Source organism: Balaenoptera borealis, assembly GCF_965194805.1.
Source record: "Balaenoptera borealis genome assembly, chromosome: 12".
NCBI classification, from domain to species: Eukaryota; Metazoa; Chordata; class Mammalia; order Artiodactyla; family Balaenopteridae; genus Balaenoptera; species Balaenoptera borealis.
The window spans coordinates 95928169-95940749 of record NC_138869.1 but is presented as its reverse complement, the minus strand read 5'-3'; the positions used below and the strand labels follow the sequence as shown (position 1 = coordinate 95940749).

General features: G+C 38.4%; 1 protein-coding gene across 1 annotated transcript in view; it reads left to right on the top strand.

Moving 5' to 3' along the window:
- Positions 1-12581, top strand: part of CAP2 (cyclase associated actin cytoskeleton regulatory protein 2) — a 137386-nt gene that overhangs the window by 92760 nt on the left and 32045 nt on the right. Inside the window, exon 7 of the mRNA XM_082345425.1 lies at positions 6390-6495. Within this exon, the coding sequence (XP_082201551.1) occupies positions 6390-6495 (106 nt within the window). The remainder of the gene's footprint in view (positions 1-6389; positions 6496-12581) is intronic.

Genomic DNA, 12581 nt, shown 5'->3' with positions numbered 1-12581 from the left:
GAGAGCCACAAACTGGGGCTAGAATTGGAAATGGGACTAAATGGGGAGAGGCCAGAGCTGAATAGACAGGAAGATATCTCTGAACTGCTGAAGGAGTGTCATGAGATCCCTCACCTCTGATGATGTCATGGCCTGCCTTGTCAACAGCTGGCAAGATGTGATGTGGCTGATGCTTCATCATGCAGAAAAGGAATGAGGTGAAAATAAGAGCAACAAAGTTCCACCCCCTGGGCACTGAGCTCAGAGTGAATCCCTCTCTGAGCCCTTAGGTGATGGGAGTAGAAATGATCATCAGTCAGCAAATGCAGGGGTTCCTGCATTTCACTCACAGACCCAGACTGTCCAGATGAAAGGGAACTTGAGGACCTGAATAGTCTGGATAATTGCTTCAATTCACTTCTTTCTATTACTAACATAGATCTAAAAATATGAGCCGGAAGAACAGGTTTTAAGTAGGAAAAGAAGAAAACAACATTATAAGACAAATTTTGTATGGAATATAGAAAAATTGCACAGAATGTGTAAATAAATACCTCCTGTAGTTCCAGGTCATTGACCAATATGACATATTCAAAACTTGCATAACTATTTCTTTTTTAGGTTATTTTTGGTTTTAATAAACATTGAGTAGATACAGAAGAATATTTATAAATATATGTAAGATATAAAAATTACAATATAAAAAATACCCATACATCCACCAATCAGTTTAAGAAATATGTACCAATACTTTCTTTTTTTACTAAAAAATAGCAGTCACACTCAGCAATCCTACTGCTTGGTGTATTTCCAAAAGAAATGAAAACATGTCCACACAAAAGCTTGTACATGAATGTTCATAGCAGCATTATTTATAGTAGCCAAAATGTGCTACTGATGAATAGACAAACTGTATATCCATACAATGGTATATTATTCAGCCATTTTTTTAAAAATGAAATATACAAGTAGCCATATGGATGAGCCTTGAAAACATTATGCTGAGTGAAAGAAGTCAGACACAAAAAAACACATATTGTATGATTCCATTTATATGAAATTCCAGAATAGGCAAATCCATAGAGACAGAAAGTAGGTTAGCAGTTGTCTAGGGCTGGGGAAGTTGGGTGGAAATGTGGAGTAACTGCTAATGGGTGTAGGATTTCTTTTGGGGGTGATGAAAATGTTCTAAAACCACTGTGTTAATGACTGCACAATTTGAACTAAACTATTGAATTGTACACCTTAAATGGATGAATTGCCTGGGATGTGAATTATATCCCAATAGAACAGTTATACTAAACAAAATAAGACAAAAACCAGCCTCAGTGTTCCCCTCCCCTCATAGAGTTTAGTCATTCTATGTTAGCAAAACAGGTCTTAGAGCTTTTAGGAAGTGCAGCTCTCGAGACAGACTTCCGCCCACCTCTTTTCCTCCTGAGGTCTCTCCCACCCTAGGAAACTTTGGTTAAATTACTGATACTCAGTAACAGACTCCCTGCACCCAGAGAACTGTGTTTGAGGCAATTGTGCCCAATGATGTAACTCCAAATGTTGCCACTTCGTGTTGGAGACTATAGAACTGTGCAGTATGAATGAGAAGAGGCAAAATGGGCATAGAGGGAACCTACCTCAACATAATAAAGGCCATATATGACAAACCCACAGCAAACATCATACTCAATGGTGAAAAACTGAAAGCATTTCCACTAAGATCAGGAACAAGACAAGGTTGTCCACTCTCACCACTATTATTCAACATAATTTTGGAAGCTTTAGGCACAGCAATCAGAGAAGAAAAAGAAATAAAAGAATACAAATCGGAAAAGAAGAAATAAAGCTGTCACTGTTTGCAGATGACATGATACTATACATAGAGAATCCTAAAGATGCCACCAGAAAACTACTAGAGCTAATCAATGAATTTGGTAAGGTTGCAGGATACAAAATTAATGCCCAGAAATCTCTGGCATTCCTATACACTAACAATGAAAAATCAGAAAGAGAAATTAAGGAAACAATCCCATTTACCGTTTCAACAAAAAGAATAAAATACCTAGGAATAAACCTACCTAAGGGGGCAAAAGTCTTGTACTCAGAAAACTATAAACCACTGATGAAAGAAATCAAAGATGACACAAACAGATGGAGAGATATACCATGTTCTTGGATTGGAAGAATCAATGTTGTGAAAATGACTATACTACCCAAAGCAATCTACAGACTCAGTGCAATCCCTATCAAACTACCAGTGGCATTCTTCACAGAATTAGAACAAAAAATTTTACAATTTGTATGGAAACACAAAAGACCCCAAATAACCAAAGCAATCTTGAGAAAGAAAAATGGAGCTGGAGGAATCAGGCTGCCTGACTTCAAATTATACTGCAAAGCTACAGTAATCAAGACAGTATGGTACTGGCACAAAAACAGAAATGTAGATCAATGGTACAGGATAGAAAGCCCAGAGATAAACCCATGCACCTATGGTCACCTAATTTATGACAAAGGAGGCAAGAACATACAGTGGGGAAAAGACAGCCTCTTTAATAAGTGGTGCTGAGAAAACTGAACAGCTACATGTAAAAAGAATGAAATTAGAACACTCCCTAACACCATACACAAAAATAAACTCCAAATGGATTAAAGACCTAAATGTAAGATCAGACACTATAAAACTCTTAGGAGAAAACATAGGAAAAACGCTCTTTGACATAAACCACAGCAAGATCTTTTTGACCCACCTCCTAGAGAAATGAAAATAAAAACAAAAATAAACAAATGGGACCTAATGAAACTTAAAAGCTTTTGCACAGCAAAGGAAACCATAAAAAAGACGAAAAGACAGCCCTCAGAATGGGAGAAAATATTTGCAAATGAAACAACAGGCAAAGGATTAATCTCCAAAATATATAAAGAGCTCATGCAGCTCAATATTAAAGAAACAAACAACCCAATCCAAAAATGGGCAGAAGACCTAAATAGACATTTAACCAAAGAAGACATACAGATGGCCAAGAGGCACATGAAAAGATGCTCAACACCACTAATTATTAGAGAAATGCAAATCAAACCTACAGTGAGGTATCACTTCACACCAGTCAGAATGGCCATTATCAAAAAATCTAGAAGCAATAAATGCTGGAAAGGGTGTGGTGAAAAGAGAACCCTCCTGTACTGTTGGTGGGAATGTAAATTGATACAACCACTATGGAGAACAGTATGGAGGTTCCTTAAAACACTAAAACTAGAGCTACCGTATGACCCAGGAATCCCACTACTGGGCATATACCCTGAGAAAAGCATAATTCAAAAAGATACATGTACAACAGTGTTCACTGCAGCACTATTTACAATAGCCAGGACATGGAAGTAACCTAAATGTCCATGGACAGATGCATGGATAAAGAAGATGTGGCACATATATACAATGGAATATTACTCAGCCATAAAAAGAAATGAAATGGAGTTATTTGTAGTGAGATGGATGGACCTAGAGTCTGTCATACAGAGTGAAGTAAGTCAGAAAGAGAAAAACAAACACTGTATGCTGGCATGTATATATTGAATCAAAAAATAAAAAAAATAAAAAATAGTACTGATGAACCTAGTGGCAGGGCAGGAATAAAAACATAGTCATAGAGAATGGACTTGAGGACACGGTGGGGGAGGGGGAAGCTGGGACGAAGTGAGAGAGTGGCATGGACATATATACACTACCAAATGTAAAATAGATAGCTAGTGGGAAGCAGAAGCATAGCACAGGGAGATCAGCTCGGTGCTTTGCGATGACCTAGAGAGTTGGGTTAGGGCAGGTGGGAGGGAGACACAAGAGGGAGGGGATATGGGGATATATGTATGCATATGGCTGATTCAGTTTGTTGTACAACAGAAACTAACACAGTATTGTGAAGCAATTATACTCCAATAAAGATCTATTAAAAAATTTAAAAAAAAAAAGAAATGCAAGACAATCCGCCCTGCTTACATAAAAATAGCAGTTCAGGAAAGAACAAGCTTAAGTTGCAAAAATATGTCAGCATGAACAGCCCATGACGACTTCGACATCATAAAAGACCTCTTTACCTAGTCTTTTCTCAGAATATACAGAGGTGCCTATTCAAGACACCTAACTCTCTGCCTTTTTGCATATCACCCTTGGAGGCCATTTTTGTTTTTATCTCAGTTCTACAGCTCCTATCCTCCTCCCAGTCCCTACTTGAGTGTATCTTGGGCCCATGGGTGTGAGTGATTCTCACCAGGTGGTAGTATAGCCAAGAGGGTTAGAGGTTTCCACTTTTTTGTACATATACAAAGAGAGTATAGTATTTGCTCCTCAATGTCAGCTATTAAGTAGAAAATGTACTTCTGACAGCATCAAGGACAGTTCATTTAAACTTAATGGACCACCTGAAGAGTATGTAATACGCTGGGGAAATGCAGCCACGGGTGTGGATTTATTCACCTCACTTCGACAAGTAGCCAGACCAGTCCCAAGTCACCGTTGAGCTTCCAGGATCGATAACCCAAACAAAGCACAATACTCCACAACCACTCACTCAACACCCATTTATGGGCGCACCCAAGCCGGCTGTGTCTTCCTTCTGTGTGAGCTCAGTGAGGGCTGTGGGGTGTTGCAGACTCATTGATGAGGCATCGCCAGTGAGGCAGGCTCATTGCTGCCTACCTGACAGACAGGCCCGTGGGTGGAGGAGGTGAAAGGCAGGCTTCCTTGTGGTTTACACAGAAGGGCTGTGGCCAGTGGACTCTGCATCTGTGCAACCTTTTCGACTGGCTTGACTGGTTGCTTGGCTCTTTTTCAATAAATGAATAGAGCAGGTTAATCATTTTGACTTTCTAGAGGTAAGACCTCTCTGAGTCATAATCAGTCATAATCTGAGTCACATGTCCTTCCCATAGCTTCTTACAGGGGAAGTGGAACTGAGGCTGGGTTTGCAGCTCTGGAGGTATAGTTGAGTCCTTCTCCATTTGTTGTCTCTTAGAAACTGACTTCAGGTTAAAAGGCACCATACTGTTATGCCTTATTACAAGTTTTGCTAGAACTTTCTTCAAGTTAAAATCATACTGTAATAGTTAAAAGAAAAATGAATTTGCCTGTGCAGGTTTGGATTTCATCCTTTGTTAAACTTTTTAATAGACGTGTACTGAACGTGCAGCCTGCTTTTTCTAGAATGCCTACAGACGTGTGTTGTAGGTACAACACCTGTACATATGCACATGTATGTATTAAATGACCATATATATAAATATATGGGTTTGGGTTTTGATTGTAAAAGTGAGAAAGTGACAATGAACTATTTCATAGATTTGATCATTATAGTCAGTAAATCTAAAGATGTAGACCAAAATCACACTCATGTTTTTCCTCTTTGAGGGGCAGATAATTATGACTTCAGTTCCCCATTTCCCTTTTCTTAAATGGCATGACTTAATACAGTAGGATTCTAAACATGCTCGTGGTACTTAGAGCTTTTCAAGGAAAACAGAATATGTCCAGAGACAAGTCATTACTGACAAGAGCTTGAATAATAGAGATTTCCTTCCATGATTGTCTTCAGATTAATGGCCCAGGTTTGTGATTAAATTTTTGTTAACTGAGATTTCATCATTTTCTCATTTACCACTACTTTATTCAAAGTAGGAAAAAATGTGTGAGTGGAAATAATCCAAAGGAAATGCAACTATTTTTGCCTACCTATAAATTTAATATTTCTAACAGTTCTCCCAATCCTGTATATTAATCCAGCTTTAAAAGTTGGATTAACATTTTACCACTTCTTGGTTCAGTAAAATTTGAATAAAAATACCAGTCATGCCCTGCCTTGCTTGCATTTGTCATTATGAGTATCAAATTGAAGTAATTTAAGTGACTGTCCCTTTAGAAGTATTGAGTGTTACCCATTCGTAGGAAGTCATTTTTCTTACTATAGCAACTTTCCTTATCAGCCCAAAATTCTCCAATTTGATTACACTTTCAACCGAATAAGTCCACAAATTATTAGAAAACAAACCAAAGGACGTTTTTCCTTTTCTGTACCATTCTCCTGCTTGAAAGTGCATTGTTTTTCATTTTGCATCAGAAGCAGTATAGAGAGAAATGGTCTCCCCTCCATGTTCATCTCCCCGTGAGAGATGACACGAGGATGAACTAAGTTTGGTGGATGCTCTCTCCGTGGGCTTCTCTGCTCCGCACTGGAGCTCAGGGCACCCAGCTCCTCAGGGGAGACCAGGACCACCATCCTTTCAAGGTTCTTTTCGGAATCAGTCCACACTGACTGGTCTAGAAAGACAGGGTCATCTGGAGCCTTAGTTACTGGATTGCCATGTGCTCCCCAATGTCTTTAAATAGATCCTAAATCCACTCTCTTCCGCTCTCTTTTATGACAAAGTGATTTACGCCATGTGGATTGGGTAAAGTCGTATTTGAACATATGGAGTGAGCTTCAAGCATACATCAAAGAACACCACACTACAGGCCTTACTTGGAGCAAAACAGTAAGTACCCAGCCCTCTTCCACCTGAGTAACAAAAGGTCATAAAAATATTCATTCTTGGTAGCCTGGCAATTTTAGAATTTACCTCAAGGAAAGCATAAGATAAAATATACATGCAGAAGCTGCTTATGAAAATGCCATTGTCATAGGAAAGTCTGGAAACTGCCTATATGACACAGAAAAAGAAAATGGTTGAGTTGTCAGAAGAACCCAGTGAAATACTCTGGGGTCATTACAATACCACATATGGTGGTTACATGGGAAATGATTTACCAGTCAACGTTAAGTGATAAAGTAGAATGCAAAAGTTATGAGCACTAAGACGGCACGTGTATTAAGAAACTGTGTGAGTAAAATCGAGGGAAACAAGAAGATTTGAGAATAGCTATAATTTTAAGAAGATAGAATTATGAATAGAATGTTTTTTAAATGTTTTAAATTTCCCTTTTGGCATTTTAAAGTTTACTAAGTAATATTTTTCAATACTTCGGTAATCCTAGTGCTTTGAATGGTATCCTAGTCCTAGGATAAAATCCCACCTGTGTCTGTTCCGACTTGAATTCCCGCATGAGATTCTAATCTGACTTTTGCCCTCTTCTTCACCTTGTCTCTCCTGTCTTCCCCTGTCTCACTGGCCCAGCACTACCAAACTACTTGTGAAATTCTGAACACATGCAGTGCTTAGACTGAACCAAATCAAAATGTCATTGTTTCAAAATTTGCAAGTCTCATATTGTTTAACCTTTATTGCGATGTCCTGAACATATATCATGCTGTATGACCTGAGTTCCCTGGGGAACCCTCTTCCCCAAGACTCAGTTCCAACATCATCTCTTTAAGAAACTTCCATTGAGGGGAGTTCCCTGATGGTCCACTGGTTAGGACTTGGTGCTTTCACTGCCGTGGGCTTGGGTTCAATCCCTGGTCAGGGAACTAAGATCCTGTAAGCTACACAGCTTGGCCAAAAAAAAAAAGAAGCTTCCATTGAACTACGTTGGTGCCCCGTCTGGTTTGATGGCTCTCCTCTATGCCTCCTTCATATTTTCAGTATACCTCAGTCATATCCCTTTACATATAGAATTGTAATTTTTTATGTGTTTTTGGAGCTCTCCTACTGGATTGGAAACTCATCTCTGTCTCCAGCCCCTCGCATAGTGCCTGGCATGGAGGCACTATCTACTCAGTAAATAGTTTGAACTAAATTGTGAATTAGGGTACTCTTAGGATCATCCCTGCTCTTTAAAATCTCTACACTTGCTATAAAAAGGCTTCCTGTGGAAACTTCAGTCCATTAGAAATGAATGTTACCTTTCGGTTGTCACAGTGGATGGTCTAACCAGAGTAAATGTTGAGAAGATGAAGTGGCATATTTGTGAACTCAGTTTAAAGGTAGAACCCTCACTCTCCCCACAGTCATAACCAGCAACTAACCTTCACACAGAACGTTGCTTTCAGTAGCATAGGCTTAATACCAAGGCAGAGTTTGTGATTTTTCAAAGCAGTGTAGGACTTCTACACTTGTTCCCCAACACTTGTGGTACAAATGTTAACACTGACCTCTAAAGACTGATGCTTCTTTTTATTTTCTACTTTGCCTGTTTTCTCCATAAGAAATGCAAGATACAGTAAGTTGATTATTTTTCTTCTGCCCACAACATTATGATTCTGTAAAGAGAGTTCATAAACATTTGAAGGGTTTTAATATGGAAGGGTATGTGTGGAGGTAGGTGGGTCTTTGTGTAGACTAATTGGAATTATTTTTCATACATTTCAAATGAGATGCTGTTTTGTTATAGATCAATTTGTCATAAAGGGGAATTGTCACATGTTTACCATGGAGATAGGACATCATGAGAAAACAGAAAACTAAACATCAAGAATCCTTGGATGTCTTATTATTTCACGGTAGATAAATGGAAAAGGAATGAGAATCCATTTGTGGAAAATAATCATGTCAACAGACACTGGCCTATTAATTCTCCAATAGTGCCCATGGAAAATGAATAGAAAATTACTTTTTAAATGGTTTGAATACCTTTAATGCAATGTACAAAGCTGAGTAATTATGTTTTGAATATAAAAAAGAAGGATCGGGGCTTCCCTGGTGGCGCAGTGGTTGAGAATCTGCCTGCCAGTGCAGGGGACACGGGTTCGAGCCCTGGTCTGGGAAGATCCCACACGCCGCGGAGCAACTAGGCGCGTGAGCCACAATTACTGAGCCTGCGCGACTGGAGCCTGTGCTCCGCAACAAGAGAGGCCGCGATAATGAGAGGCCCGCGCACCGCGATGAAGAATGGCCCCCACTTGCCGCAACTAGAGAAAGCCCTCGCACAGAAACGAAGACCCAACACAGCCATAAATAATTAAATAAATAAATAAATAAACCCAAAAGTTAAAAAAAAAAAAAAAAAGAATTCAAGGTTCACGTGCAGATCAGGCCCAGAGATGACTTTAAAAGATAAAAAAAAAAAAAAGAAGGATCGATTATTACAGATAAATAAATGTAGTTGTTTTCCTTTGTTCTAGAGTGAACACTTATCTTTTCATCATGTTTGTTAGAAATACATGCTTTGTAACAATGAGTTTGAAACTTTTAAAGGCAACCCATAGTAAGAAATATATTTTACACACACACACACCCTTCTCACAATACTAAAACAAGTTTCACAAAACAATACTTTCTTTCACCACATGGAATGCATTCAGATATTTTCTTTTGTGTTTTACTTCATTTTTTTATAAAATCCTGGCTGAGACCCACTAAATTGATTCCATGATCCACTAATGGGTCACATCCCACATTTTGAAAAACATGTTATAAAACATAAATGTTATATAAATATAAATATTTATTTATCTACTTATATAAAATATAATCCTTATAGCATACATTAGGAGGTATGGATTGCCATGATAATAATGACAGCTATTATTTATTGAGCACATGTTATGATATGGGCAAATTCTATTTAAAATGGTAATCGTTATAAAGCAGAGCATCTACTTCACTTCTTTCATGGAAAAGTAGTATGATAAAGTTTTGACCAGATACTAAAAGTGAGGAATGATTATGTAAGAAAATGTTGGTTCAGTGATAACATCATATATATAAAATCTTATGGCAAACTTTAAGATATATGCATAGAAATATATTTCCTAATATTTTTATCTTCTTCTAAAGTTTGGGGTTAAAAAAAACTATTACAAAGTATATTATAAAAATTATAGTTTTTCATTTTAAATCTAAATTAGTAAAAACTATATAAAAGATTCCAAAACATAATCCTTAGAATAAATCAAACTGATTTCTTCTCATTTACTATGGCCTGTTGACATACCAGCAAAATAAATCATAAACAATTACAGCCAGTATCACAGCATTATTGCAGAGAAGAGGGAAAAGGCTATTAGAATTATCTGATCAAATAGCCTTTGGGAGGAAAAGATAAATAAAAATCATTTCATTTATTTGCCCACTTATCACAAGTCTGCAAAAAGTATGCAGAAAGGTGGGGTGTTGGCATTCATTGTCACTGCAATATTCAGAAGTTTTAAGAAATGCATTCCATCTCAATGGACAAAGTCAAAAAGCTTATGGCGACTTAACATCTCAAGTATTTTGAGTAACCATTGTTTTCTTCTATTTTCAAATTGGATTTTGAGATTTGAGCTCTATGGAGTGTTAGTGACCAACGGCATGCTGCTCTAGACTGAGTTTCCAAGCTTGCATTGCTCTGAGAAATGCTCTTTCCCTTGAGTTAACAGTTGGAACTGAACTTGCTGTTCCCACCTCCTAGCCTTTGTGTTCAGACTGCAGCTGTGCCAGGCAACTGTTGTGCCCTTCAGTTGTTCCACAAAATGTAAATCTTTGAGGCCAGCAATTTTTCAGGACAGTGATTGGAGAGAGGGTCCGTGTGTGTGCACAAGTGTGCTGGCGTCGGGGTGGGTGCGTTTTGGGGGAGGAAGCAGCTGTGGAGTAATCTATCTGGAATTTCTTGTTACATTTACTGTGGTAAATGGAATCTTCTCATTCTGTCAGCTTTTTTTCACATGACCATGGACTGGAAAGACTCTGCACCAGAAATGACTTGCAGTTTTCAGTTAGTTTAATTATTGGGAACCCTTTTCCATATTAATTTACATAGTTTCCTCAGCCCTGGGTTTCAAATGCACTTTGTTGAATAAATTGATCTCTTGGCAGGAACCCAATGGAGACACTATTATTTATCATCCCTTGCAGTTGGTCAGATTTGTAATATTCGTTGGCAGTTCCTGCAAATCAGATAACTTAAGCTGAAAGACAGAGGCCTGATCTATACGCTTATAATGACCGAAATAACTGATTCTTTTTATGAATTGTCCAGATCAGCAATCCAACTTTTATTCTGTTCTCTGTAGATCTGGCCAGGAAAAAAGGTCATGAAAATAATTCTATGAATAGGATACAGTGTGGTTGTTTTCTTAACTTTCTGGTGTGAAATTTGTTGACATATTTTTGTCCTTTTATGTGTCTTTCCAAATTAGTTTTGAGAACAGCCAGGGTATAATTATTTGTAGAATAGAATAAAACTACACATAGATGAATGTGTATAAAGTCTTATGTTGTGGTGATGTAATTCTTTCTACTGATAATGTGGATTTTTTAAATCTATACACCAGTTGTCATCCATCCTAATCTCCCCTGAGCCTCCAGTAAATGAAATCACTGGGAGTGGTCACAATTATAGACAAGGCAGGGTTTGATTTTTCTCAAAGCAGGACACTCTATGATCACTCCTTTTCCTCCAGCTAGATATTTCTTTTCAGCCTGTTTCTCAATGTAAAGGCCAAATGTCCATTAACAAAGCAGAAGTTTAACAGTTTGCTGGTAATCACATTAAAACACAGCCAGAGGGTGTCCTGACTCATAAATAATGTAGACTCTGTAGCACATGATTAAATATGTATGTCTCATAAGTTTTCAAGTCTTCTGGCCTCTCTGGTTTCCTCTTGATTTTTACAAGCAAAAACTGTCCTCAATCTTTTACATCAAAATTTTCATTTAGAACTTGTACCAAACCTGTGCCTTAGGTTTATTAATCAAGGTGAATAGGTGAAACCTCAGCTGGTGTGTTGTTCGTCTAGACCACAAGCTCACTGAATACCTCTATGGGTCTACGGAGAGTGGGTCTCTGCAGTCTACCTGACCATATCGGTGGTCAGTCTAGTCCTCACTCCTGGGTTTTTGGCTCCCTGTTGGGGCTTTGGATAGCCAGTTCCTTTCGTTTTCCTCTGGAAGAGATCCAGACTGCTCAGAGGGAGTTAGGGGTGTCATTGACTAACAAAGGAGCTCTAAACACACAGATAATGAAGTTAGGTTGGAAACAGCTCTGAGTCCAGCCTGAAAGAGACTACAGAAATTAAACAAACGTCGCTGAGGCACCCACCTTCTATGGACCAGCTTCTCAGCAAGGTGCTGAGAATACAAAGATGGGCACGTGACACAGCAGACGCAGTTCCTGTCCACAGAAACTTACATTCTAGCTGAAGAACATAAAAATGATACAACGTGATAGAATAGGGTGAATAGCATGCTAGAGGTAAGCAAAAGCAGGGTGCTTACATAGACCAGGAAGACATGGAAGGAATACCCAATCCCGTAGTACCGTGTAGTTCTTGGGCCAGCAGCGATAATGGAAACTTGTTAGAAGTGCAGAATCTCAAACATCACCCCAGACCTCCTGAATCAGAACCTGCATTTTAACAAGATTTCCCCAGGTGATTTATATGCATATTAAAATTTGAAAAGCACTGCTCTAGTATAGTCATGCTGGACCAAAGGAATCCAATTTGTGGGAGACTCAAGGAAGGCCATTAGTTTTTACTCATTCATTTGTTTAGCAATTCATTTACTTAATAACCATTTATTGGATACCCACCTCGTACAAAGCACACACCAGACATTGTATTAATGCTACAGTTTCTGCCATCAAGCAGCAGGTTTTAATTACAATGCAAAAAAATAAATAACAATACAAGGCCATGTTGGAAAATAAACCTTGCTAATTAGACTTCTGGGTGGGCAGGAAGGGCAACAAAGGGCTACAT